Consider the following 23,481-nt stretch of genomic DNA (forward strand, 5'->3'; position numbering starts at 1 on the left):
GTGAAAGGGGCAGGCCAAACAGCTGTTGTTTGAATTGGTAAATTGTTGCTGTGGGAACAAAAATGTCATATTTCCATTTTAGTGGTGTTTTTTTTTTTTTTTTTACATTTTGGAAAACAAAAGGTGCCATTTACACCACGTGAAAAATGAATAACAAATGGACTGATAGAAATTGTTTAAAAGTATATTTTTACACTAACCTTAAAATCATTCAAGCAATTCTAAGTTAAGAGTGTTTCTTCCTTCTTAAAAGTTAACGTTTTGAAAATACAAGGGTTAGTTTCAAAAGCAGTGTTATATGTTAATGATAGTGATATATGTAAATATCTAACACGGGGGCTGTTGTGGAGGCCTAGCTTCCATGTGTGATGTGCCCTTTACAGCTATATTCCCACAGTCAAAAAATATTCAAAATATCCATTCATTCCTAGTTTGTTGAGTCTACTTTTCTACTTATATTCAGAAGCTGGGGCCAGATTAACTAAAGTTTTCCTTAAAAAAAAAACCTGCAGAGGCTTCTAAGACAAACACAAAGTTCATAATGTTTTCAAATGCAATTCTTAAAATAAACTTAAGTTCTCGAATATTCTAATAAGATAATCTTAATTATTAAGATTTTATTATTTTCTTATGTATGCTGTGTTGCATTTGGCCATGTATCATAAATGACGGAAGATGTGTTTTGAAATTACATTTACAGCATTTAACAGAAGCCTTTATCCAGAGCGACTTACAAGACGTGCTTTGTCTATCTAGAGAAAGTATCTTTGCTAGTTACCAATAGGTTAGAGAGAAAGACAGTCCTGAGCTCAGATACTGCTAGAAACAAAAAGTCACTGCTGATACCCAGAGAAAAAGGAACAGAGTTGAACACAGAACAGTGCAATGCAATACAATACAATACATAAGTGCAGTACAATACATGACAATCAATACTTAATTCAATGCTCATTTAAGTGCTGCGTTTGAAGACAGCAAGAGACTCTGTACGGACAGACAGTGGGAGTTCGTTCCACCACCTGGGCGCCAGTACGGAGAACAGTCACATTTGTATTGTTGAACTGCATTGTTACTGTTAGTGTTATTGTATTGAATTTGTATTGTTACTTCTGTCATTTAATTCACTCAGAGGAGCAAAATCAAGGAAAAACATCAGCCAAGCACATAAAAAACTTAGCACACAAGAACTATAGGTGATGGCGGACGAAACACACAACAGGAAAAGAATTCCCATTGGAAAATACGATAAATGTGGGGTGATGGGCGAGGATGGGTAAGAGTATTAGAGGCAGTATTAATGACAAATTTAGACACTGACCTTTGCAACTCAAGGTTAAGAAAATATTCTTCTTAGAATTATATTGTTCTTAGAATTGTTTTAAAAGAAAATGGTTAAAAGATAATAAAATAATTCTTAAGAAGTTATTTGAAGAATAAAAAATTCTCATAACTTTTTTCTTCAGAATGAAGTTAAGAAAAACACATTTAATGAATAAGGCCCCTGATGTCTAAAGAACTTTTAGTGTCATTTTTAAATTAGACTGTATGAGCTGTGCTCCTGAGAGACAGCTGCCTACAATAGGTGCTACTAAATGTGACAAAGCAGGTGAAATACTACATGATTCAGGAAAAGAGCACTAATAGCAGAGAGTGAGCTGGTGTTATGTCACTGACAGTTATACACTCTTCCTTTTTTCCTGTTCTGAAGTCATCTGTGGACAGAAGCACAATCACAACAAGGTTACATATTGCTCCTTTAATAGGAATCAGTGTGAGCCACAGCCTCTGTTCCTGCAACCAATCAGAAAATTCACACGTTCACGCTCACAGACAGTTGGGGAATTACAGAATAACGCCATCTACTGGCTGTTTAATAATACAACTGCTGGCTTGGGTTTCAAAAGGAGTAAAAAAAAAAGAAGAAATTAACCTATATAGTCAATATGTAAAAAATGATTGACCTGATGAAAAAGTGGCCAGTTTATAGTTTATACTATACTTACTATACTATATACTACATACTATGTACTAAACTATATACTATAGTTTAGTATATAATTTCAAAACAAGTCCAGAAGCTGATTTAAGTCAATATGAAATACATGTTTAAAAAGCTCAGTCTTGTTCTCTCTGCAGCTCAGAATGGTTCCTTTACATAGCAATGCTGAAAGAATTGTAGATTAACCCAAAGCTGAGCCAATCAAAATGATGTTTAACTATAAGCTCTGTATATCTCAGCCCACACTGAAGCCACAAAGCCAGTGTCACCTCTGTGTTCTCACAATTCAACTGCATCAATTCATCTATAGAAGACGGATCTAAATATATAACTGTGCACATCCACCAATCCTCCCTCGAAATCATTCTCACAGATCAGGTAATAAACTGTTACAAAGACACATTAAGTAGAAGGATGACTTGGAGTGTCTGAAATGGAATAAATCACCAAACACAATCACAAGACCAAACTTAATTGTTTACATTTTAAAATGTTTGTTCAAATGTATGTTTGATAAATAACAGTTAAAGTGTAACTCCAAAAATAAGTCTTGTTTGTGGAATAATTTGCCTCTTAACACTGTGTACATACCTTTCCACCATGAATGTAATGTTTTATCATATCAAAGTTTTTGTAAATATATGGTTATTCTGAAATTGTTGCCTGCAACATGTTCCAAAAAAGTTGGGACAGGAGCAATTTAAGAGAGGTGTAAAAGGAGCATTCACTCCTTGGACCTGGAGTTCCAAAGCAGAGGAAAATGTAGAAACTAAAACAACCAATTAAACCAATTGTTCAAGTTTTATAAATGTATTTTTAAAAATCAAAAACTGATTTCAGAGCATTTTCCTATTTCAACCTTGATTGATTAGCAAAGAAAAAATATAGCAAGCATCAAAAATAAGTCAGAAAAAGATCATTTCTGTTCTCTGTGCACAAGAACTTCAGAGAATTTCAGGCGAATATAAAACCTGTATTAATCACAATAAACAGGTTATGAAAGGTCAATAAAATCTCATTACATTAACTCACATTACACATTAAGAATGCTTTTTCCTTCTCCTGTGAAGTTAGCATTTTGCAGATACACGGTTTTGTCCAGACAGATATAATATTCTTGTTCAATCTTTGAAGATGTTAATATACAAATTATGTCAGTAATATATGAAATAGCAGGCCTGAATAGAAAAAGAAATATAGAGATATTTATATATAACTACAGATCACTATAATTTGAGGCTTGAAATTAACATCAATTTTTTTTTATATAAAGTGTATAGAGATCTGTGTTACAATGGCTTTTTCCTCAATATTTCACTACTTTATCACTGGCAATACATTTACTCCACAAACATCCTTTGTTTAGGCCCTGATTAAACAAATTACACATCATCGCCAGAAAGAAATCTCCAGTTTCCTGTATGAAGTTACATAAAGCCCTCATCTCTACCAGCATCGTCAGTGTCATCAACAGTATCTAAATTTTCCCTTGACTGCTGTTTGTTAGGATCCGGTGTATATATGACCACTGTGGCGTATTCCGTCCTTTGCTCGAATGTGATGGAACGAGCACAGTTTTCAGGGTGGATCACTGTGGCATAGCACAGCTCGTCTTCAGCTACCTGTAAAACAGACAATCAATTAGAACTTATAAACAGTCATAGACCTATTTTAAAACTCCAATTGTGATTTGGACTTGGTAAAACAACCCATATTGTGGAAAACGTGAAAACTCATAAAATGTCAAGATGTACCATTCACTTCCCAGTCCATAAAGTCCATCTATGGAAACTAAGCTGAAACAACTGAATTCACCATTTTTGTAATTTAGTGTAATCCAATGCATTTACAGATTTGTGCCTACAGACGTTTAGGCCACCTATAATTTCAGTAAATGAAACCTCACAAAGATTATAAGTGGACCTAAGGTGAAAAATAAACAAATACAAGAAACATAGATAAGCTCTTTAAGAGGAAGGCTTGCAGTGTTACCTTTGCCTCTTTTTCATCCTCATCTTCTTGAGGTGCAGAATCTGCATCATAACCATCTAATATTCATTGAAAAGGGAAAGAAAAATATACATTAACACACTGTACCTAAAGAATTTACTGCACAATCATAAACAATATAGTGTGACACTTTGCTTCTGCATAGAATCTGAGTGATCGAGGTATGTTTACATAAAGTGACATTCATTTTACTACAGACATCACACAGACTATAACTGCCATGTTCTGAGGTACATAAAAATGTTTGGATTTGTAGTTTCTGAGAGTGTTCAAATGTTAATGCTTTTACTCATATTCAAGTGTATTAGCGAGTACTTTTTACTCAGCTATATTTAAGTACTGAGTGAACTGCAGAACTGCAGTGGCATCTGCATAGGAAGTGAAGTATATTAGGCTTTATTCCTGTATTTCCTGTAGTCTTAACATGATTAGGCTCAAAGGTCAATGGTCTAATTGATTACAAACATAACAGTTGCTGTTACCAACATACTGAACACAATATAATGAAATCTAACACATAAAAAGAATTTGTAAGTGAACGTTAATGACTTAAGTAATTAGCAGCTACTGTACAGACATGAACACCAAACAATATCCAGACTTACTTAGCTTATGAGTATCTCTGTTGCCTTCCAGAACTTCACCTCTAAACAGATGTGAGGAGACAGGAAAATAAAAGTATAATTATAAGAAATATTATATTTAGAATAAATTCACCCTTGAAACACCACCAACCTTCTGATACGATAGGCCTTTCTGCGTCCTAAACAAAAGATATGAGAATATAGATTTTTCACTGACTATATTAAATAACTTAATAAAAACAATAGTTTTAACCATTATAACTATACACAACTGTAGTGGTACTGAGTGCATCATACCTTTTGTGGATATACTGATGACGCATGTTACGCAGAGAAAGGCCAAGGAGACGATGATAAGAGAGCCAAACACACCTAATCCAAAGACAACGTATGACATTGGTAGACCTATAAGACACAAAACAACAATTACTACCACCACCACCACTGTCATATGGAATAGTTTGGGTGCTTCTGGTCAAATGACGTTTTGTTGATTTTCTATGTGAAAATAAATAAACACAACCTCTGCAGAGAACACACTTCTGCATATTTTATTGCACAATAACTGTTTATAGGCTGAATTTAACAGTTTGGGGGGAAAAATAATAAAATGTGACCTGTGCAAAAGCTATGGCACATTATATTTTGTGTTTTATTTTCCCAATAGCAAATAAATGGAAATAGTGCATTAAATCTTCAAGAACAAAATCATATTCAAGTTCTCTGCAGAGGATGACAAACTTCTTTTCACTTCAATCAACAAAGCATGTTAATTTAACTGGCTATGTTCAAGCTGTTGCACAGACTGTACAGGGCTGATTGTCCTGAACTATACAGGATACTGAATGATTTTCCATGGAAAAGAAAATATAGTCCATGACTAGGCTTGAACTGGCCTTGTTTGAGAAATTTGAACGGTTGAACGGTGGACAGTTCTTCAGGAATGACTCCAAATAACTCCCTTCAAGAGTGTAGAATGTTTGAAAGAAATTTGTAATTAAAGTCAAATATTCTTACCTATTCTCCACACCGTTATAATTTCTTTCTTGCTGTCACTGTCTTTAGTTCCATTTGTCACAATACAGTACACGTGTATATTTGTCCTGATTCTATCCACCTGTAGAGTTCCGAACAGTTTCTGTCCACTCACGTTGAGCACGCACTGGTGGCTTTGAGAGATGTTAATTGTATGTGTTGGTTCGGTAAGATGGCTGTAGAAAGAACACGGCAGATTATGATGTGGTGAAGTTACACAATTGAGCGTGATCTGGTCAACAAGAGTCATCTCCTTCAGACTGACGAAGATACTGGGGTCCTGGTGAGCTGCATCATTGCCACCTGCTCAAAAGGGAAACGACAAAGTAAAGGTTAACGTTTAAACAAAAATTGTTTACAAACATTTTAACATTGTTTACAAAACTGAATTTATGGTTCGTTTTTTTTTTTATTTAATTTTATATTTTTGTTTAGCTGTTCTCAGTGCTGATCCTGTAGTTCCTTGAATAAACAAATCAAGTGTGGTACAACAAGGAGAACTGTACAATGTTCAGGGGTCAAGAACTAGCAGAGAAACACTCAGTGATTGTGATGATTATTCCACATTTTTCTATATTACTTCATACACCAGTATTAACCTACATACAATCACACAATTACCAGCTCACAGTTTCATGTCTTACATGGAGTGATATTTGATATTTCATGTACTTAAATGTTTATTTAATTCATAAAAAGTTCTAATTATATATTACACATATTGATGTGGCCCAGAAAAAAACCCAAATTACTGCAAATTCAAATACTGCATGATAAAATGTCCTTCTGCAAATTAATGATCTTATGAGGCAAATAAAGATAGTAGTATACAAAAGTTTCAACACCTCTAAAGTTTGAACTTAAATGTGGTATTTTCTGACCATTTTAATCCACAGTTTAACATTTTGTTTTCAATATCAAATAACAAATGTGCTATGATTTTTGCATAGGCCATGTTTCAGGTTTCATTTTCTTCCAATATGTTAAATTCAACAAATAAACAGTAACATGTCAACTGACTAGTGTAAGAGATCTGGGGATTTTGCCCATCCAGCAATATGTTATTCAGTGGTAGTAAAGAATCAGAAATATAATCATTACAGGAGTGTTATTAAAGTTCATATCTTACTGTGCCAGTTATTTAAAAAATTGTTAGATTAGATGTTTTCTGTGCCTTGAATTTATCTTTATGGTGTCTCTGGCCGAACTAATCTAGGTCAAAGCTGATGGCCATGGTCGCTCTATAAAGGGAACGGGAGAATGTCACGTATGAGTTAGGCTCTGCGAAGTCTGCACATCACACACATACATACCACACGCAGACATATTCATATACATAGGTACACCTTTCACCTCAATTGACCACACTTCATCTTTAGGTAGTATGAAGATCATGTGCTCCCGGTCATGGGTTCACCTGTATGTATTACAATGTATTCCTATGTGTATGTATGTTTTCTAAAGGAAGTAAAGCTTGGAGTGTGCAGTTCATCTTGTCGCTTGTTCTCTGTAGGCCTTGACTATGAGTGCTTGTCTCGTGGCGAACGCTGATTGGGCCAAGAGGTCATTTTGGATACGCCGGTGTTATGAATTCCTATGGTGAAAACATAGGAGAGAGAGAGTTCGGGGAAAGGACGGATAGTTGAGACTTGAGAGATAAGGCTGAACTTATTGTTTTGGCCTAGAGGGGAGAAGGAGCGCAGTGGAGTACACACTCAGTTTTACTGGGGTGATGGGCGCTTTAATGACTCTCAAGCCAATTTCATTTATTCTCTTTCACCTTTGTTAAACCTTTGTTTGTTTTTCATATTTAGCATGATTTTTGTCTTGAGTTCTTTTTTTCATATTTTTCTTTATTATCATGAAATCATTTTGTCCAGCGGTTTCATCCAATAAACTGGCAAAACTCCTTTTAGACTCAGCCTAGTTGTTTTTACACCACAGCGGACAATTTTCTATTTTTCACAATCTTACACAGGGACACCCAAACTTTTGCATAACACCATAGATAAAAAAAAACTCCCTGAGATTAAAAAAATCGTTTGTCCTAGTGTTGTTATTGACATAAAACAAATAATACAAAGAGAAAAAAAAAAAAAAAAAAAAAAAAATCAATAAATCAACAACCCTCAATAAATCCTGTAAAAAAAAGTTTTACCCACTTTCACTGTTTGAAGAATGTTTTTAAAACTATTCAATGACAAGTTCCATAACCAAGCATAAGTAAAAGTTTATTTTCCTAATTCAGTATGTATGGGGGGGTGGTCTTAAGAAAAACATACATTGAGTGCACTCCACAATTCCCGGTTCCTTTTTCATATATAAAATTCCATAAATAAGAAGTAATAAACCAAATACAGATTTATACATTAAAATATAGCTGTGGAATTAACCTATGCATAGTGAAGTTAAACCCACTCATTAGTTCTAAAAAATAAATAAATAAATTTAAAAAATAAAAAGCAGTGGTGGTTAAACAACTGACAATTAGTGAGAAATCTTAAAGCACCATGATAAACAGTGTCTAATGTGTGTAAGTACAAAGGTGCATGCATGTAAATGACATCTCTGTAAACAATTGTTTATAAAAAAAAATAAACAAGGCTTATTCCTAAAATGAAATCCCACTTCCCAATTCCTCACCAAATGTAAAACATGGGGCTTAAATGTGAAAGAATTATCTAAAGCTACACCAGGATATCTGATTGTAGATATTTGTATGTACAAAATGTTCTTCCACACTTTTCATGGAGTTACATGTTTCAACCAGAGGTTACCAATAGAAACAATTACATTTAACTTGACAGCAAAGGAAATGTTAGATCTTTTCTATTTTACTATTAATTCATTAAGAACTTTTCAAGCTTAAGATAACAGTAGTAAACTATAACAATATAGCACTATCACGATTACATGACAATCAGATTTAAATCATTAATTTAAATGAGTGAAATCCTTAAATAACTTTTTTCATGAATCAGCAAAGTTTAGTTAACATGATATAAAAAAAAGTTGCACAAATTTTCAACATCAGGGATGAGATAAGCCTCTACCAATCAAACTGAAATAAGCAATAGATAAAAGCTTGCTCAACACAACACTTCCAGTTTCATCTAACCATGCCTGGTTTATATATGTAAGCAATAAATGAATTGGCAATTACTTTTCAAATTTGGCTTAGCAGGGCTGTCAGCTATCTGATATACACTACTCACAAAAAGTCAGGAATATTTGGCTTTCAGGTGAAATTTCAGGATGAACCTAAAATGCACTCCAACCTTTACAGGTGAACTTAATGTGACCTTCTCTAAACTTTTGAATGTACGTCCAACTGTTCAATGTTTCGGTATTTTTTGCACAACTTGCTGCTCTCTAACACGGAGCTTAATGGAAAGATGGTGGTGTTGGTGTTACAGTGTGGGCAGGTGTGTCTAGTCAATACAGAACTGCCCTACACTTGTACACTGGTACAGTGACAAGCCCATAATACTTGAATAACATCATTATTCCAGTCATTGTGCCTCTGCATGAACAACACAGGTCTAATTTACCTTCATGGACGACAATGGACGACAACGGCTGCTGGAGACTGTCAAATCGAGTGGCCTGCACTTTCTCCAGACCTGAATCCCATAGAAAACCTATGGGATCAGCCGAGTAGCTATGCAAAGGCTCGTAACTCTGTACCCCAGAACCTCAATGACCTGAGGGCCGCCCTTCAAGAAAAGTGGGATGCCATGCCTCAGCAGACAATAAGTTGACTTGTGAACAGTATGAGACGTCGTTGTCCAGTTTTTTTTTGGGGTAATGTTACACCCACTACTGTTGTTGGCTTTTGTTTCAATAAATTGTTTCAAATGAGGAAATCACCACTGCATGCTTCTACTTAAATGCCCTACTTTTATATCACTGTAGTGTGAACGTTTTACGCTTTCCATAAATTTCACCCGAAAGCCAAATATCCCAAACTTTTCGTGTGAAAAGCAATATCTTTACCTGACACCTGCTTCTAATATAAATGACCTCTCACACATTTTTTGGCTGATCAGTTCTAAAAAATTATACCCTTCAATGTGAATGCCCTCATCTAAAACTGATTTACTAAATCATGCCTCCTCTCAGAATCTCAGTTTTGCCCAAATTCACAACCCCTCAAACTGTAGTTCTGAAAAAAAGCAGTAGCCAGAGTCCCATTGTCACTTTTATCTGGTCCACAAAAGACCAGTGAGCATAAAACAATGAGAAATAAGTAGATCATAAACAAAATCCCAAGCTCCAGTTCAGCTATGGTTTTGCAGGCACTTTTCAAACAAAGGCTACCCTAGCATCAGTAGATGGGATGCACCCAGATGCATAGTTATGAACACTGACAGTTGTTTCTCTAAGAGTCTACAAATCAGAGACCCTCCAAAGAGACTGTGGGGGCATATATAAAGCTTTATAAAACTGTATTTGTTGTTAAATGTTTTATTTTTCAAAACATTTAATTAATTATTTGCATGTTTTGTAAATGCTGTAGTTTTTCATAATTTACACTGAATGTCTTCTGCATAGCTCTTTATTGCTGTAACCCTGAATTTCCTTTGTATTTTATAACATTTGTATCTACATATAGTACTTTTTAATTAGGTCAACATTAGTAATTAGTCCCTTCTTAAAATACTATGATATGATATAAAAGAAGAGTACATGAATTCACTTACCTGCATTTAGCAGCATGACTGCAACTCCCACTGAAAGGTAAATAATCTCACTCAACAATAACAAAAAATAGTGTAAACCACCAGTTCAAAAATGGAAAATCATATTAAATACGTACATAATACACATGGGCACATCTGCGGGATCATGACGGACAGTGCAAGAGAGAAGACAGCACCTTGTATGTAAACTAGATACAGGAGGAACTGAAACACAGGATGTATGAAAATGAGTCTTACAGATTGTTTCACTATTTTAAGCTTTACACATGTTGGGCATGCTGGCCACACATTTTCAAGAAAATGGATTAAATATTCTAATTAGAATGTCATCTATTGCCTTGAAAAAAAATAATAAAACCTTTTCCTTAAAAGGAATCCTTGTCTGCCACAACCATCATAATTACAAAGAACAATAATTCAGATGGTTTTTCGGCTCTTAAAAAAGAACAAAAAACATCCTCAAAACACATTTAGAATAGATGTCGATGCACCTGCCTAGTGCCTTCCAATTAAACTCTTTTCAAGGGCTTTTGTCCTTTTGACCAAATATAGGAAATTACGTCAAAATTATTGGCCATGGCAACTGACTGTATGCCACAGACCCAACAGATGGTTACACGGAACAATGGAGTACTCCTTTACATATATTGCAGACTGATCACTTACTTTAGCAGACCAAATTACATTTAGATGCATTCATGCTGGGCCTCAGTGATGTTACAGACGCGTAGGTATCACACGGAAGTCATGGACCACTAAGCATGTTTGTAAGAAAGCAGAAACAGGCACTATCATCTTCCATAGTGTCTTATTGGCAGTAAGATTTAATATCCCTAGAGGGATCTGTGAGGGGGTGGAGGGGCTCAAAAGATGCATGGATGAGTACATGAATAACAGTCCCACTGTGGAAACCACAACGTTTAACTGATGAGTAACATCTCTATAATAATACAAGATAGAACAACTTAGTCTGTTTGTGTTTATTAATTAAAAGCAACTTTTCAATAAAATTGGGCCACATTGAAGTTTAAAAACAAACAAAAAGTGTGATGTTTTGGAATTTTCAACTATTTCTTGATGTTCTGTCATTTTCCTTATTTGTGTCAAGCTTCATGGCAGAAAGAGAATCATCTAGCAAGACAGATGGAGAATCTTCTGTGGCCAGCAAGTTATTTTTGCGTAGATGACAGGCTTGCTGATAAGGTGGCCGTATGGGAGGCTGGGTGGGTGGCAGATACTGATACTCCTTATTAGAATCGAGCTGAAACAAAACATGTAAGAGGTCATCTTAGTTTGAATAGAAGCCAAGTTCCAAAAACAATCCATCAGTTGAGTACATTATAGTTCTTAGAAGTATTAGGTGGGTACCTGAAGTGGGTAGGTCCTGTCTGAGTCAAAAGCACTTAAGTCTCCACATGCCAGGAATGGAACTATTATCCTGTTTGGCCCCTCTAGCTGGTTAAAATCCACATCTGACAAAACAATAAAATAATACATTAAAACACAATAATAATTTATATTATTATACAAATATTTTTGTGTTTAATAATCACAAAAATCACAATCACAATAAACACAAAAATAATACATTAAATAAATACAATAAAACAATTACATTCAACTTCACAGCAAAGGAAACATTAGATAATTTCTATGTTACTGTTAATTCCTTAAAAACTTCTCAAGCTTAAGATAACAGTAGTAAACAGTAGTAGTAAACAACCTAGCACTATCATGATTCCTCGATTAGATTTTTTTAAATTATTAATCTAATTATTAAAATATTATTATTCAATTATTAACATTTATTTTAAAATTTGCAAATTAATGTAATGTTTTGATGAATCAGCAATGTTTAGATCTCATAATTTGCATAGTGATCATGCATATTTAAAATTGTCCTATTGCTCTCGAATAACTCGAAACTGACTGTTACATACATTTATACTGATTTTTGGCTACTTGTGGTTTTAGGTTGTTTTTTTTATTTATTAAGTTGTCTTGTTCCAGAAACATTCTGCAAATATTAGATTCCTTTTATTGGCACTGCATGTTACCTACAATGAAATCCAGATGCACCACCGGAAATGATGCTCAAAATAATAAATAAGTAATGATAAATAAAATATTGCAGTTGTTTCTACGAGGTGCATTGTTTCTGCAGAGTTCAGCGCAGTAATGATTCTGAGGTGCATTGTTTCTGCAGAGTTCAGCGCAGTAATGATTCTGAGGTGCATTGTTTCTGTGCAGTAATGATTCTGAGGTGCATTGTTTCTGTGCAGAGTTCAGCGCAGTAATGATTCTGAGGTGCGTTGTTTCTGCACAGAGTTCAGCGCAGTAATGATTCTGAGGTGCGTTGTTTCTGCACAGAGATCAGCGCAGTAATGATTCTGAGGTGCATTGTTTCTGTGCAGAGTTCAGCGCAGTAATGATTCTGAGGTGCATTGTTTCTGTGCAGAGTTCAGCGCAGTAATGATTCTGAGGTGCATTGTTTCTGTGCAGAGTTCAGCGCAGTAATGATTCTGAGATGCATTGTTTCTGCAGAGTTCAGCGCAGTAATGATTCTGAGGTGCAATGTTTCTGTGCAGTAATGATTCTGAGGTGCATTGTTTCTGTGCAGAGTTCAGCGCAGTAATGATTCTGAGGTGCATTGTTTCTGTGCAGAGTTCAGCGCAGTAATGATTCTGAGGTGCATTGTTTCTGCACAGAGATCAGCGCAGTAATGATTCTGAGGTGCATTGTTTCTGCAGAGTTCAGCGCAGTAATGATTCTGAGGTGCATTGTTTCTGTGCAGAGTTCAGCGCAGTAATGATTCTGAGGTGCATTGTTTCTGCAGAGTTCAGCGCAGTAATGATTCTGAGGTGCATTGTTTCTGTGCAGAGTTCAGCGCAGTAATGATTCTGAGGTGCATTGTTTCTGCAGAGTTCAGCGCAGTAATGATTCTGAGGTGCAATGTTTCTGTGCAGTAATGATTCTGAGGTGCATTGTTTCTGCGCAGAGTTCAGCGCAGTAATGATTCTGAGGTGCATTGTTTCTGCACAGAGATCAGCGTAGTAATGATTTTGAGTTGCATTGTTCTGCACAGAGATCAGCGCAGTAATGATTCTGAGGTGCATTGTTTCTGCACAGAGATCAGCGCAGTAATGATTCTGAGGTGCATTGTTTCTGCAGAGTTCAGCGCAGTAATGATTCTGAGGTGCATTGTTTCTGTGCAGAGTTCAGCGCAGTAATGATTCTGAGGTGCATTGTTTCTGTGCAGAGTTCAGCGCAGTAATGATTCTGAGGTGCATTGTTTCTGTGCAGAGTTCAGCGCAGTAATGATTCTGAGGTGCATTGTTTCTGCAGAGTTCAGCGCAGTAATGATTCTGAGATGCATTGTTTCTGTGCAGAGTTCAGCGCAGTAATGATTCTGAGGTGCATTGTTTCTGTGCAGTAATGATTCTGAGGTGCATTGTTTCTGTGCAGAGTTCAGCGCAGTAATGATTCTGAGGTGCATTGTTTCTGCAGAGTTCAGCGCAGTAATGATTCTGAGATGCATTGTTTCTGTGCAGAGTTCAGCGCAGTAATGATTCTGAGGTGCATTGTTTCTGTGCAGTAATGATTCTGAGGTGCATTGTTTCTGTGCAGAGTTCAGCGCAGTAATGATTCTGAGGTGCATTGTTTCTGTGCAGAGTTCAGCGCAGTAATGATTCTGAGGTGCATTGTTTCTATGCAGAGTTCAGTGTAATGACTTTGACATGCATTGTTTCTGTGCAGAGTTCAGCATAGTAATGACTTTGAGGTGCACTGTTTCTGTACAGAGTTCAGTGTAGTAATGATTTTGGTCATGAATCTTGTGTTTAATGGATGGACCTGTATGTTCTTCCCAGAGGGGAGAAGTTCAAACAGTTCATGTGCTGGGTGACATACTTCAAAATAGGCAGATGTTTGTTGGTGATTTTCTTTGCGGTTTTTATGAGTCTTTGCAGAGCCTTTTTGTCAGCTGCTGAGCTGCTGCTGTGCTACAAGTGTATCCCATAAGTCAGAACGCTCCCCCAATGGAGAAACAGTAGAAAGATTCAAGAAGCTGTTGTGACAGATTAACCTTCCTAGGAGCTCTCAGGAAATTAAGTCACTGTTGTGCTTTTTAACCAATGAGTTTGTGTTCATTGAGTCTTCTGAGATGTGGGTACCCAGAAACCCTAAAAGCTCTGTATGTTATTTGTGCAATTACATTACTGTAATCATAAACTACCCCATTTTAGAATTTACAGTCAAAACCATCATTAAGTACAAGTTACTTGTTTCTCAGCATCAGGAAAAAAGAAAATAGAAAAACACATTTAACAAAAAATACACTGGCCTCAGCAACTATTTTTTTCATTATTTACTGTGTCTATTGTTTAATTTTATTAAAACTTTCATTCTTTTCAGAAGAACTGCTTTCAGAATTCCAAAGAAATTTCAGTCTTTCAAAAAAGTTCCGTCTTAAAAGGTGGCCACATTTTCTACGTCTCACAATCCAAGTAATCCCAAACATATTCAGTAATGTCAAGGTCTGGACTGGGGTGGTCAGGCTATTGTTCATTGCTGTTGTCTATCGTGATTTGCAGATTTTCTTATTTTTTCAGTGACAGCTTCTTGACAGCTACACATCCTTTCAGAGCCCATAGCACCGAGTTGTCTTCTCACAGTCCCATTTACTGTAAATATTTCAATACATCCTCTCCATGGATCACCACCTTATCGTGGTGGAGAGGTTTGTGTGCTTGAAGGACCCTAGGAGCTATGTTGTCTGGAGCAAAAGCTCCTGGTAGGGTCTCCCATGGCAAACTGGTCCTAGGTGACAGGCCAGACAAAGTGTGATCCATAACCACCCCTATGAGGACAACAAAGCAGGACTCGTGTACCCTGCCCGGATCAGGGTTACCGGGGCCCCACCCTGGAGCCAGGCCTGGGGGAGGGGCTCGCCAGCGAGCGTCTGGTGGCCGGGCATTCACTCATGGTGCCCGGCCGGGCCCAGCCCGAAGGAGCTACATGAGTCCCCCCTCCCATCAACCCACCACCGATGGGAGGGGCAGTAGTAGGGGTGCGGTGCATTGTGGATCGGGCAGTGTCCGAAGGCGTGGGCCTTGGCGTTCTGATCCTCGGTTGCTGAAACTGGCTTTTGGAACTTGGAACGTTACCTCACTGGCGGGGAAGGAGCCTGAGTTGGTGCGCGAGGTCGAGAGATACCGGCTAGATATAGTCGGGCTCACCTCAACACACAGCTTGGGCTCTGGGTCCAATCTCCTTGAGAGGGGCTGGACTTTTTTCTTTTCTGGAGTTGCCCATGGTGAGAGGCGGCGGGCAGGTGTGGGCTTTCTCATAGCCCCTCGACTCGGCGCCTGTATGTTGGGGTTTTCCCCGGTGGACGAGAGGGTAGCTTCCCTACGCCTTCGGGTTGGGGAACGGGTCCTGACTGTTGTCTGTGCTTATGCACCGAACAGCAGTTCAGAATACCCAGCCTTCATAGAGTCCTTGGAAGGGGTGCTTGAAAGTGCTCCTCCTGGAGACTCGATTGTCCTACTGGGGGACTTCAACGCTCATGTGGGCAATGACAGTAAGACCTGGAGGGGTGTGATTGGGAGGAATGGCCTCTCTGATCTGAACCCGAGTGGTGTTCAGTTTTTGGACTTCTGTGCAAACCACAGTTTGTCCATAACGAACACCATGTTTGAACACAAGGATGTCCATAAGTGCACATGGCACCAGGACACCCTAGGCCGCAGTTCAATGATTGACTTTGTAGTCGTGTCAGCGGACTTGCGGCCATGTGTACTGGACACTCGGGTAAAGAGAGGAGCTGAGCTGTCAACTGATCACCACCTGGTGGTGAGTTGGATCAGGTGGTGGGGGAAGATGCCAGTCAGACCAGGCAAACCCAAACGTATAGTGAGGGTTTGCTGGGAACGTCTGGCAGAAGAACCTGTCAGATTGATCTTCAACTCACACCTCCGTCAGAACTTTGACCAGATATCGGGGGAGGTGGGGGACATTGACTCAGAATGGGCCATGTTCCGCTCCTCCATTGTTGAAGCGGCTGACTGTAGCTGTGGTCGCAAGGTAGTTGGTGCCTGTCGGGGCGGTAATCCTCGAACCCGGTGGTGGACACCCCAGGTGAGAGATGCCGTCAAGCTGAAGAAGGAATCCTACCGGACATGGTTGGCCTGTAGGACACCAGAGGCAGCTGGCAGGTATCGACAGGCCAAGCGATCTGCGGCTTCAGTCGTTGCCAAGGCAAAAACCCGGGTGTGGGAAGAGTTCGGTGAGGCCTTGGAAAGTGACTTTAAGTCGGCTCCGAAAAGATTCTGGCAAACCGTCAGGCGACTCAGAAGGGGAAAGCAGTGTGCCACTAGCACTGTATATAGTGGAGATGGTGTGCTGCTGACTTCGACTGAAGACGTCATTGGGCGGTGGAAGGAATACTTTGAGGACCTTCTCAATCCCACCGACACGTTCTCCAGTGAGGAGGCAGAGTCTGGGGACACGGGAATAGGCTTGTCCATTACTGAGGCCGAAGTCGCTAAGGTAGTTAAAAAGCTCCTTGGCGGCAGGGCTGCAGGGGTGGATGAGATCCGTCCCGAGTTCCTCAAGGCTCTGGATGTTGTGGGGCTGTCTTGGCTGACACGCCTTTTCAACATTGCGTGGACATCGGGGGTGGTGCCACTTGATTGGCAGACTGGGGTGGTGGTGCCTCTTTTTAAAAAGGGGGACCGGAGGGTGTGTTCCAACTACAGGGGAATCACACTCCTCAGCCTCCCTGGTAAGGTCTATGCAAGGGTACTGGAGAAGAGAGTCCGGCTTATAGTCGAACCTCGGATCCAGGAGGAGCAGTGCGGGTTCCGCCCTGGTCGTGGAACACTGGACCAACTCTTTACCCTCTCCAGGATTCTCGAGGGTTCATGGGAGTTTGCCCAACCAGTCCACATGTGCTTTGTGGATTTGGAGAAGGCATTCGACTGTGTTCCCCGGGGTATTCTGTGGGAGGTGCTTCGGGAGTACGGGGTACATGGCTCTTTGCTACGAGCCATTCAGGCCCTGTACAAACAAAGCAGGAGCTTGGTTCGCATGGCCGGCAGTAAGTCAGACTTTTTCCCAGTGAGAGTTGGACTCCGTCAGGGCTGCCCTTTGTCACCGATTCTATTCATAATTTTTATGGATAGAATTTCTAGGTGCAGTCAGGGGATGGAGGGTGTCCGGTTTGGTGACCTCAGGGTCACATCGCTGCTGTTCGCAGATGATGTGGTCCTATTGGGGACATCAGGCCGTGAACTTCAGCTTTCACTGGATCGGTTTGCAGCCGAGTGTGAAGCGGCCGGGATGAGGATCAGTACCTCCAAATCCGAGGCCATGGTTCTCACGCGGGAAAGGGTGGAGAGCCCTCTCTGGGTCGGGGATGAGCTCTTGCCTCAAGTGGAGGAGTTTAAGTATCTCGGGGTCTTGTTCACGAGTGATGGTACAAGGGAGCGGGAGATTGACAGGCGGATTGGTGCTGGGTCAGCAGTGATGCGGGCTCTTTACCGGTCTGTTGTGGTAAAGAAAGAGCTGAGCCATAAGGCAAGGCTCTCGATTTACTGGTCGATCTATGTTCCCACCCTCACCTATGGTCATGAGCTTTGGGTAATGACCGAAAGAACGAGATCGCGAATACAAGCGGCTGAAATGAGTTTCCTCCGCAGGGTGGCTGGACTCTCCCTTAGAGATAGGGTGAGAAGTTCGGTCATCCGAGAGGGACTCGGAGTAGAGCCGCTGCTTCTTCACGTCGAGAGGAGCCAGTTGAGGTGGTTCGGGCATCTTGTTAGGATGCCTCCTGGACGCCTCCCTTGGGAGGTGTCACAGGCAAGTCCACCGGGGAGGAGACCCCGGGGAAGACCCAGGACACGCTGGCGTGACTATATCGCCCAGCTGGCCTGGGAGCGCCTCGGAATCCCTCCCAGGGAGCTAGTGGAAGTGGCTGGGGAAAGGGAGGTCTGGGCTTCATTGCTCAGGATGCTGCCCCCGCGACCCGAACCCCGGAGAAGCGGAAGATGATGGATGGATGGATGGATGGATTTCAATACATTTCTAGAAACGCTTGTATTTCAAATACTTTGATTTTTATTATCTTATATCTAATCTTGTCAGAAATATCTACATAACTATTAAATGTTCTGGCTTAAAAGTAAATTAACAAAGGGTGGTCTATGACTTTTGCACAGTACTATAAATACATTTTTAACTGATTGGTAATTGATTGATATTATTGATTGGTTATTAAATGATTGCCCCCCCTCCTTTTCTTTTTTTTTACCAAGTGTTTTATGATTATCATTGAATATAAAAAAAATTATCAGCTGATTATTTGATTTAGTAACATAATGGATAGTGACTGACCTATTAAATAATTTATGACAAATGTAAAGGAAGGTGTTTTATAGCATTATTAAGCAGAACACACTCATTTGTAATTAGCATGTTTGAAAAGACAGATATTACCATAAGAGTGATCCAGTAACGGGTTGGACATGTTAGGGACATATCCTTCAGGTGGAGAGTAATTCTGGCACACTACAAATGCCTCTTCAGGAAGAAAACACACAAAAATTGCACAGTTAAATATGGATCTAAATGATATATGACTTAAGATTCTTCTTTAATTTTGCCCTTTGCTCCTCAGCAGCATTTGAGAATTTAAAGAGAACTGCAGGAGTAGTACTCACCTATACTGGAGTTGCGACTGCTCCGTGGTTTGGCACAGGTGACTGAGGTGAAGAAGATTTTAAGCTGAGAGTAAAGCAGAGTCACATCCTTTCCTCGAAATATCTTCACACCGACAAAGAGAGAATGAATTCAGATGTGAAGCAGCAAGTTTTCAACCATATCCTCAATTTGTTTTAATGTTGGAAATGTGTATAGTAATGTAACTTAATTGTGAATTAAATCCTGTGAATACATTTTTAAAACATCAAACATAAGAGAGCGTACCTTTGCTACAAAGTTCCCCCCTGGCTTCAGAACATGGGTTGTGATATTAAGAGCCTTTAAACACATGTAAAAAAGCTCATTTTAGATTATTAAGTAGTCGTGGGCTATTAAACCAAAAACACTGTATACTGTGCACAACCACTGATTTATAAAAGATAAAATTAAAGTTATTACATTTTCAAATGCTCAAAAACAGGCATTAAAGATGTGTATCATCTAGAAGCAGATTAGTGATACTTACTGCTAATAAGAGTTGTGCTTGAATGTACTCATCGACATCATGCAGTCCCGTAACTACAAATACAAAATAAATCAATGGACATTCAGCTAATACAATCCTGGCAACTTGGGAAAACCATTCCTTACAAACCAATTCACATAAAGGAAGCCTTACTGCAATTTCTTTTATATATCGAAACAAAAATATCTTGGCAATTGAAATCATAAATCTAGACAAAATGTAACATTTCTCATTTCAAGACTGTTGAAAGGACATTCCAAGATCATTTAGTTCTATACATTTTTTTGATTTTTGATTTTAAAATAACTTTACGCAGATTTATTCCCTTGGCAGATCATTTTGCTCATTTCAGATATCATTTCTTGAAATAAGTCAAATTTTCTGCACCATGTCTTAAATTGTTCAAACAGAATAAGGTTACTTTTCTCCACATAAAATGACTTAACATTAACAGTAAAAATGCTTAAAAATAAAACGAATCATTACATAAGCTCATAATGTCATAATAAGAAATATTAGTCATATTGACCTGATTATTTCATCCTTTTTGCATTATATTCTATTTTTCAAAAATATGTATTTTCAAAAAAAAACATTCACATAAGAAAAAAAATGATTAAACTTTAGTTATGTGGAAACAAGAAAGAAAAATAATTTTGTCACTGAAAACTTGAAATATTGAAATGTGAAACAGGCAAATTAACCCCTGTAAACTGTAAAATGAACCAAGAATAATGATTAAATCATAAAATAACTTCACCATCAGGAGCTCCATCACACACCACAAGGTCTGCAGACTGTCCCTCAAAATGCCTGATAATCTCTTGAGCGGTGGAAATCTATACATAAATCAGAAAACACAAATTAAGACACAATTTCTGCCCTGTAAAAACCCAAAAATGTTAGCAAGGGAAAAGATCTCATTTCAAGGCAATACATATTACTTATTTCCCTGATTCCCTGACTTGTATCACAAAACACTGTTCACAATGGCTTAGTTCAAGTATGAAGCAATATAGCCTAAACAGAGATGACTTAGATATGACATAGATGAAATAAAGACTTTTATTTAGTTATGGTCCGTGGAACCAGAATCGTTATGTCACGTTAAGATGCTATAATCACATATTTTCTTTCTAGTTTTAAGCTATTTAGGGATGTGAAAAACTAGAAATCATATTAAATAAATTACACAATTGGCATCAGTTCTAGTATACTTGAACGCAAGTAAACACCTAACTAAAAATTACTGATCAGAGTTGGTACACTGTAAAACAAAAAATGGTTTGTTAGTTTAACCTAAAAAAAAAAATCTTTGTGGTAACAAATGAACCGGCTTTGTTCAACTCAAATGCTTTGAATGAAGCAAAACCTTTAGTTCAAAAAAGGTTTTACATCAATTCAAAATTGAAACAAAAACACTTCAGAGTAACTTCTGCTCTGTTCCATTTCTTCAGAGTAAGTACAATGCTGTACCTTAGTAATGTCACCCTGAATCTGAGTGACTCCTGGCAAAGGAGCCATTGCCTGCAGATCCACAGCTACAATCTTCACATCTTCACTTGACTCCTTTCCTCTATGTGTAAGGCATGCAATAGATAAAACACAATATGGCTTTATTATTACTACATCTCTCATTGTGGCCACTCTACAAACTCATACAAACAAAAGAGGAAATGTAGGTTCAACCTCTTCATAGAGGAAAAAGCACTCCTGGAACTACAGTCTAAATTTTGTTGAGAACTCACCGGAGTTTGCGACTCAGAACCTGGCTCCAACTGCCAGGAGCGGCACACAAGTCCACTGCACGACTTACACCTGCACAAAAGTCATATTGTGGCTATTTACACTGTTTATAATAATCACTTGAAAAACTGAATATTGTACAGTGTATGCTAAAACCTTTGTAGACACCAGCTCATCCAACATTTCTACTGAACAACTTATGTGAGTATTTGACTGCATGCAGCTACAGGAGCATTAGTGAGGTCAAATACTGATGTTGGATGATAAATTCTTCCACAGCCCAATGCCAGGGGGCCTTTATACCACTCTAGTCAATGCTTGGCAATAGGCATGAAGACCTTTAAGCAAATATTTGGCTGCCTCAGAACATCCAATTCTATTGGCAATGCTTTTCTGGAAATTATACAAGCTGTGTACATTCAATAGGTGCCCAATTCACGAATTAAACTGGACTTTATTTTTTATTTTGAATATTTATTTCTCCTTGGTTATGGAATCTACTTGACCTCACTAATCCAAGCAATCCAGAGCAAAACACCCGAGCAAACTTACCTTTAAAGAGATTGAATTCTTCGTCCAGCTGGAGCAGTTTGAAGGCACTTCTCGCCCTCCAGCCTTCCTCCTTAGCCAATCTGTAGTAAATATCGCGTTTGTCTTTGGAGGAGCGGCCCATATTTTTTCAAAACGCCTAACGAAAAAAAGATGTTAAGGCTAGTAGGACTTAACACGCAGTTATTTACTATATTCTCTATAATAACCTCAACTAGCCCCTGCTACAGTGAGAGGGGTCTCGCTGCACGCTTTTGGCTACAGTAGGCTTTGCCATGTTACCTAACTACAAGAACTAGGGTTAGCTAGGTTAGCTAACCTCAATCACTTTTACAGTAATGAGAAAATATAATAAAAAAAACAGAAGAGGGAGTATTTCAACAGCTAGCTATCTTCTACTGACAGCAGGCAGCCTACTAGTTATAAAAACAGCTGTAAGGCTTAACGTTAGACCCACATGTGAAACCAGCTTAGCTAACCCAGCTAGCTAACTTAGCCAGCCACCGCTAAGGAGGTGAAGCTAACCTTACGAAGCGCGAGTGGCCAGCAACGAGCTAAACACATTAGAGAAAATAAATATTTGGCCTGGAAATGTACTCAGTAGTAATGAAAGAACGCTCTTACTTCTATCTCTGCGGATGTCTGCTCAACTCTGTTTTTCTCTTCTTTTGAGGGTTTTAAAGCAGACTGAATGTCGCAAGGCGCTTTTCTGCCACCTACTGTAGAAGGAATATAATTCACTGATTAGACTTCAGCCTGGAAACCAGCGATGAGGACGAGCAGAACTCATTGATTTGCGTCCAGGAGAGTTGCTTAAATAAATACATATATTCATACATACATACAGACATAAATAAATAAGAATAGTAACAGACCTCAATTACTTTCTAAGCTGTTTTAACTTCGTACACTCTATAAAAAGCGATGTGTTAAATAACAATACACTTACTTGCATTACTGCTTTTAACACTATTTTGTCATATTGTTTTCTGAATTAACACCTTATATATTAAAAGTAACACAAGATGTGTTTTCTCCAACTGAACATGCTGATGTGTCTAGGTACTGACAGAATGTGTTGTGCTTTTAACACTTCTTTTTTAGATTTTTTGGCTGACATAGACTTCTTTATATCCACCTCAATGCTCCAGTGTAAACTTAAAGATCTAAGCTTAAGACACAAGGATGGATTACGGACTGGAGGCCTCTGCCTGCTAGGTGCCTTGGGATGGCCTAAAATTGAGGTGGTACAAATACTTGTTTCAAACCACTAGAGGTGTGAACATGAGGTGAATAATTAGCCCTTAAATATTTACAATGGATGAAAAAAGTGAAATAAATTAAGAAATGTTATCAGTTCTTGGGCCCTGAAGTTTTATGTCATTACCAATTCATGGGATTATGTTGTTACCATTCAAAGGGGATGATTTTCATGGTGTGTGAGGGTGATAGCGCTTATTCTTCCATATTTACGCAGGACTGCTTCTGTTTTTTGCGTTATGATTCGGTTTTGCTTAAAGGGTAAAAAAAACTGCTACATTTGTTTTTTTAGTGAACCTTTCCTTTAAATGCTGTGAGGCAGAACTCTGGCATTTTTTTTCTCACAACAATCTAGCATCCAAATTCTGA

General features: G+C 38.5%; 2 protein-coding genes across 2 annotated transcripts; both read right to left on the reverse strand.

The window, feature by feature from the left end:
* Window positions 1-3,426: 3,426 nt before the first annotated feature.
* LOC108439606 lies at window positions 3,427-10,974 on the reverse strand. Its single transcript, XM_017718095.2, has 8 exons — window positions 10,448-10,974; window positions 10,332-10,361; window positions 5,611-5,931; window positions 4,891-4,998; window positions 4,745-4,772; window positions 4,615-4,655; window positions 3,992-4,047; window positions 3,427-3,621 (listed from the first exon to the last, which is right to left on the reverse strand). Exons 1-8 carry the CDS (start codon window positions 10,476-10,478, stop codon window positions 3,427-3,429), a joined length of 810 nt encoding a protein of 269 aa, XP_017573584.2. The 5' UTR covers window positions 10,479-10,974.
* Window positions 10,975-11,296: 322 nt separating this feature from the next.
* Window positions 11,297-22,584, reverse strand: ftsj1 (FtsJ RNA 2'-O-methyltransferase 1). The gene is made up of 11 exons (XM_017718093.2): window positions 22,477-22,584; window positions 21,856-21,991; window positions 21,306-21,375; window positions 21,034-21,133; window positions 20,318-20,396; window positions 19,558-19,610; window positions 19,317-19,370; window positions 19,052-19,154; window positions 18,828-18,911; window positions 11,700-11,803; window positions 11,297-11,592 (listed from the first exon to the last, which is right to left on the reverse strand). The coding sequence occupies exons 2-11, from the start codon at window positions 21,974-21,976 to the stop codon at window positions 11,395-11,397; spliced, it is 966 nt and encodes a 321-aa protein (XP_017573582.1). The 5' UTR covers window positions 21,977-21,991; window positions 22,477-22,584; the 3' UTR covers window positions 11,297-11,394.
* Between the last annotated feature and the right edge of the window lie 897 nt (window positions 22,585-23,481).

The sequence above is a fragment of the Pygocentrus nattereri genome, chromosome 16 (genome assembly GCF_015220715.1).
Source record: "Pygocentrus nattereri isolate fPygNat1 chromosome 16, fPygNat1.pri, whole genome shotgun sequence".
Classification (NCBI taxonomy): domain Eukaryota; kingdom Metazoa; phylum Chordata; class Actinopteri; order Characiformes; family Serrasalmidae; genus Pygocentrus; species Pygocentrus nattereri.

Excerpts from the sequence above, each read along its gene's own strand:
- ftsj1 (XM_017718093.2), bottom strand. The coding sequence starts at position 21,976 with ATGGGCCGCTCCTCCAAAGACAAACGCGATATTTACTACAGATTGGCT. Across the intron at positions 19,371-19,557 it reads AAGCACAACTCTTATTAGCA|GCTCTTAATATCACAACCCA; the intron begins GTAAGTATCACT and ends ATGTGTTTAAAG. Across the intron at positions 11,804-18,827 it reads GTTACTGGATCACTCTTATG|ATGTGGATTTTAACCAGCTA; the intron begins GTAATATCTGTC and ends TTGTTTTGTCAG.
- LOC108439606 (XM_017718095.2), bottom strand. The coding sequence starts at position 10,478 with ATGATCCCGCAGATGTGCCCATGTGTATTAT. Across the intron at positions 4,656-4,744 it reads AAGGCCTATCGTATCAGAAG|AGGTGAAGTTCTGGAAGGCA; the intron begins GTTGGTGGTGTT and ends ACATCTGTTTAG. Across the intron at positions 3,622-3,991 it reads AGGATGAAAAAGAGGCAAAG|GTAGCTGAAGACGAGCTGTG; the intron begins GTAACACTGCAA and ends TCTGTTTTACAG.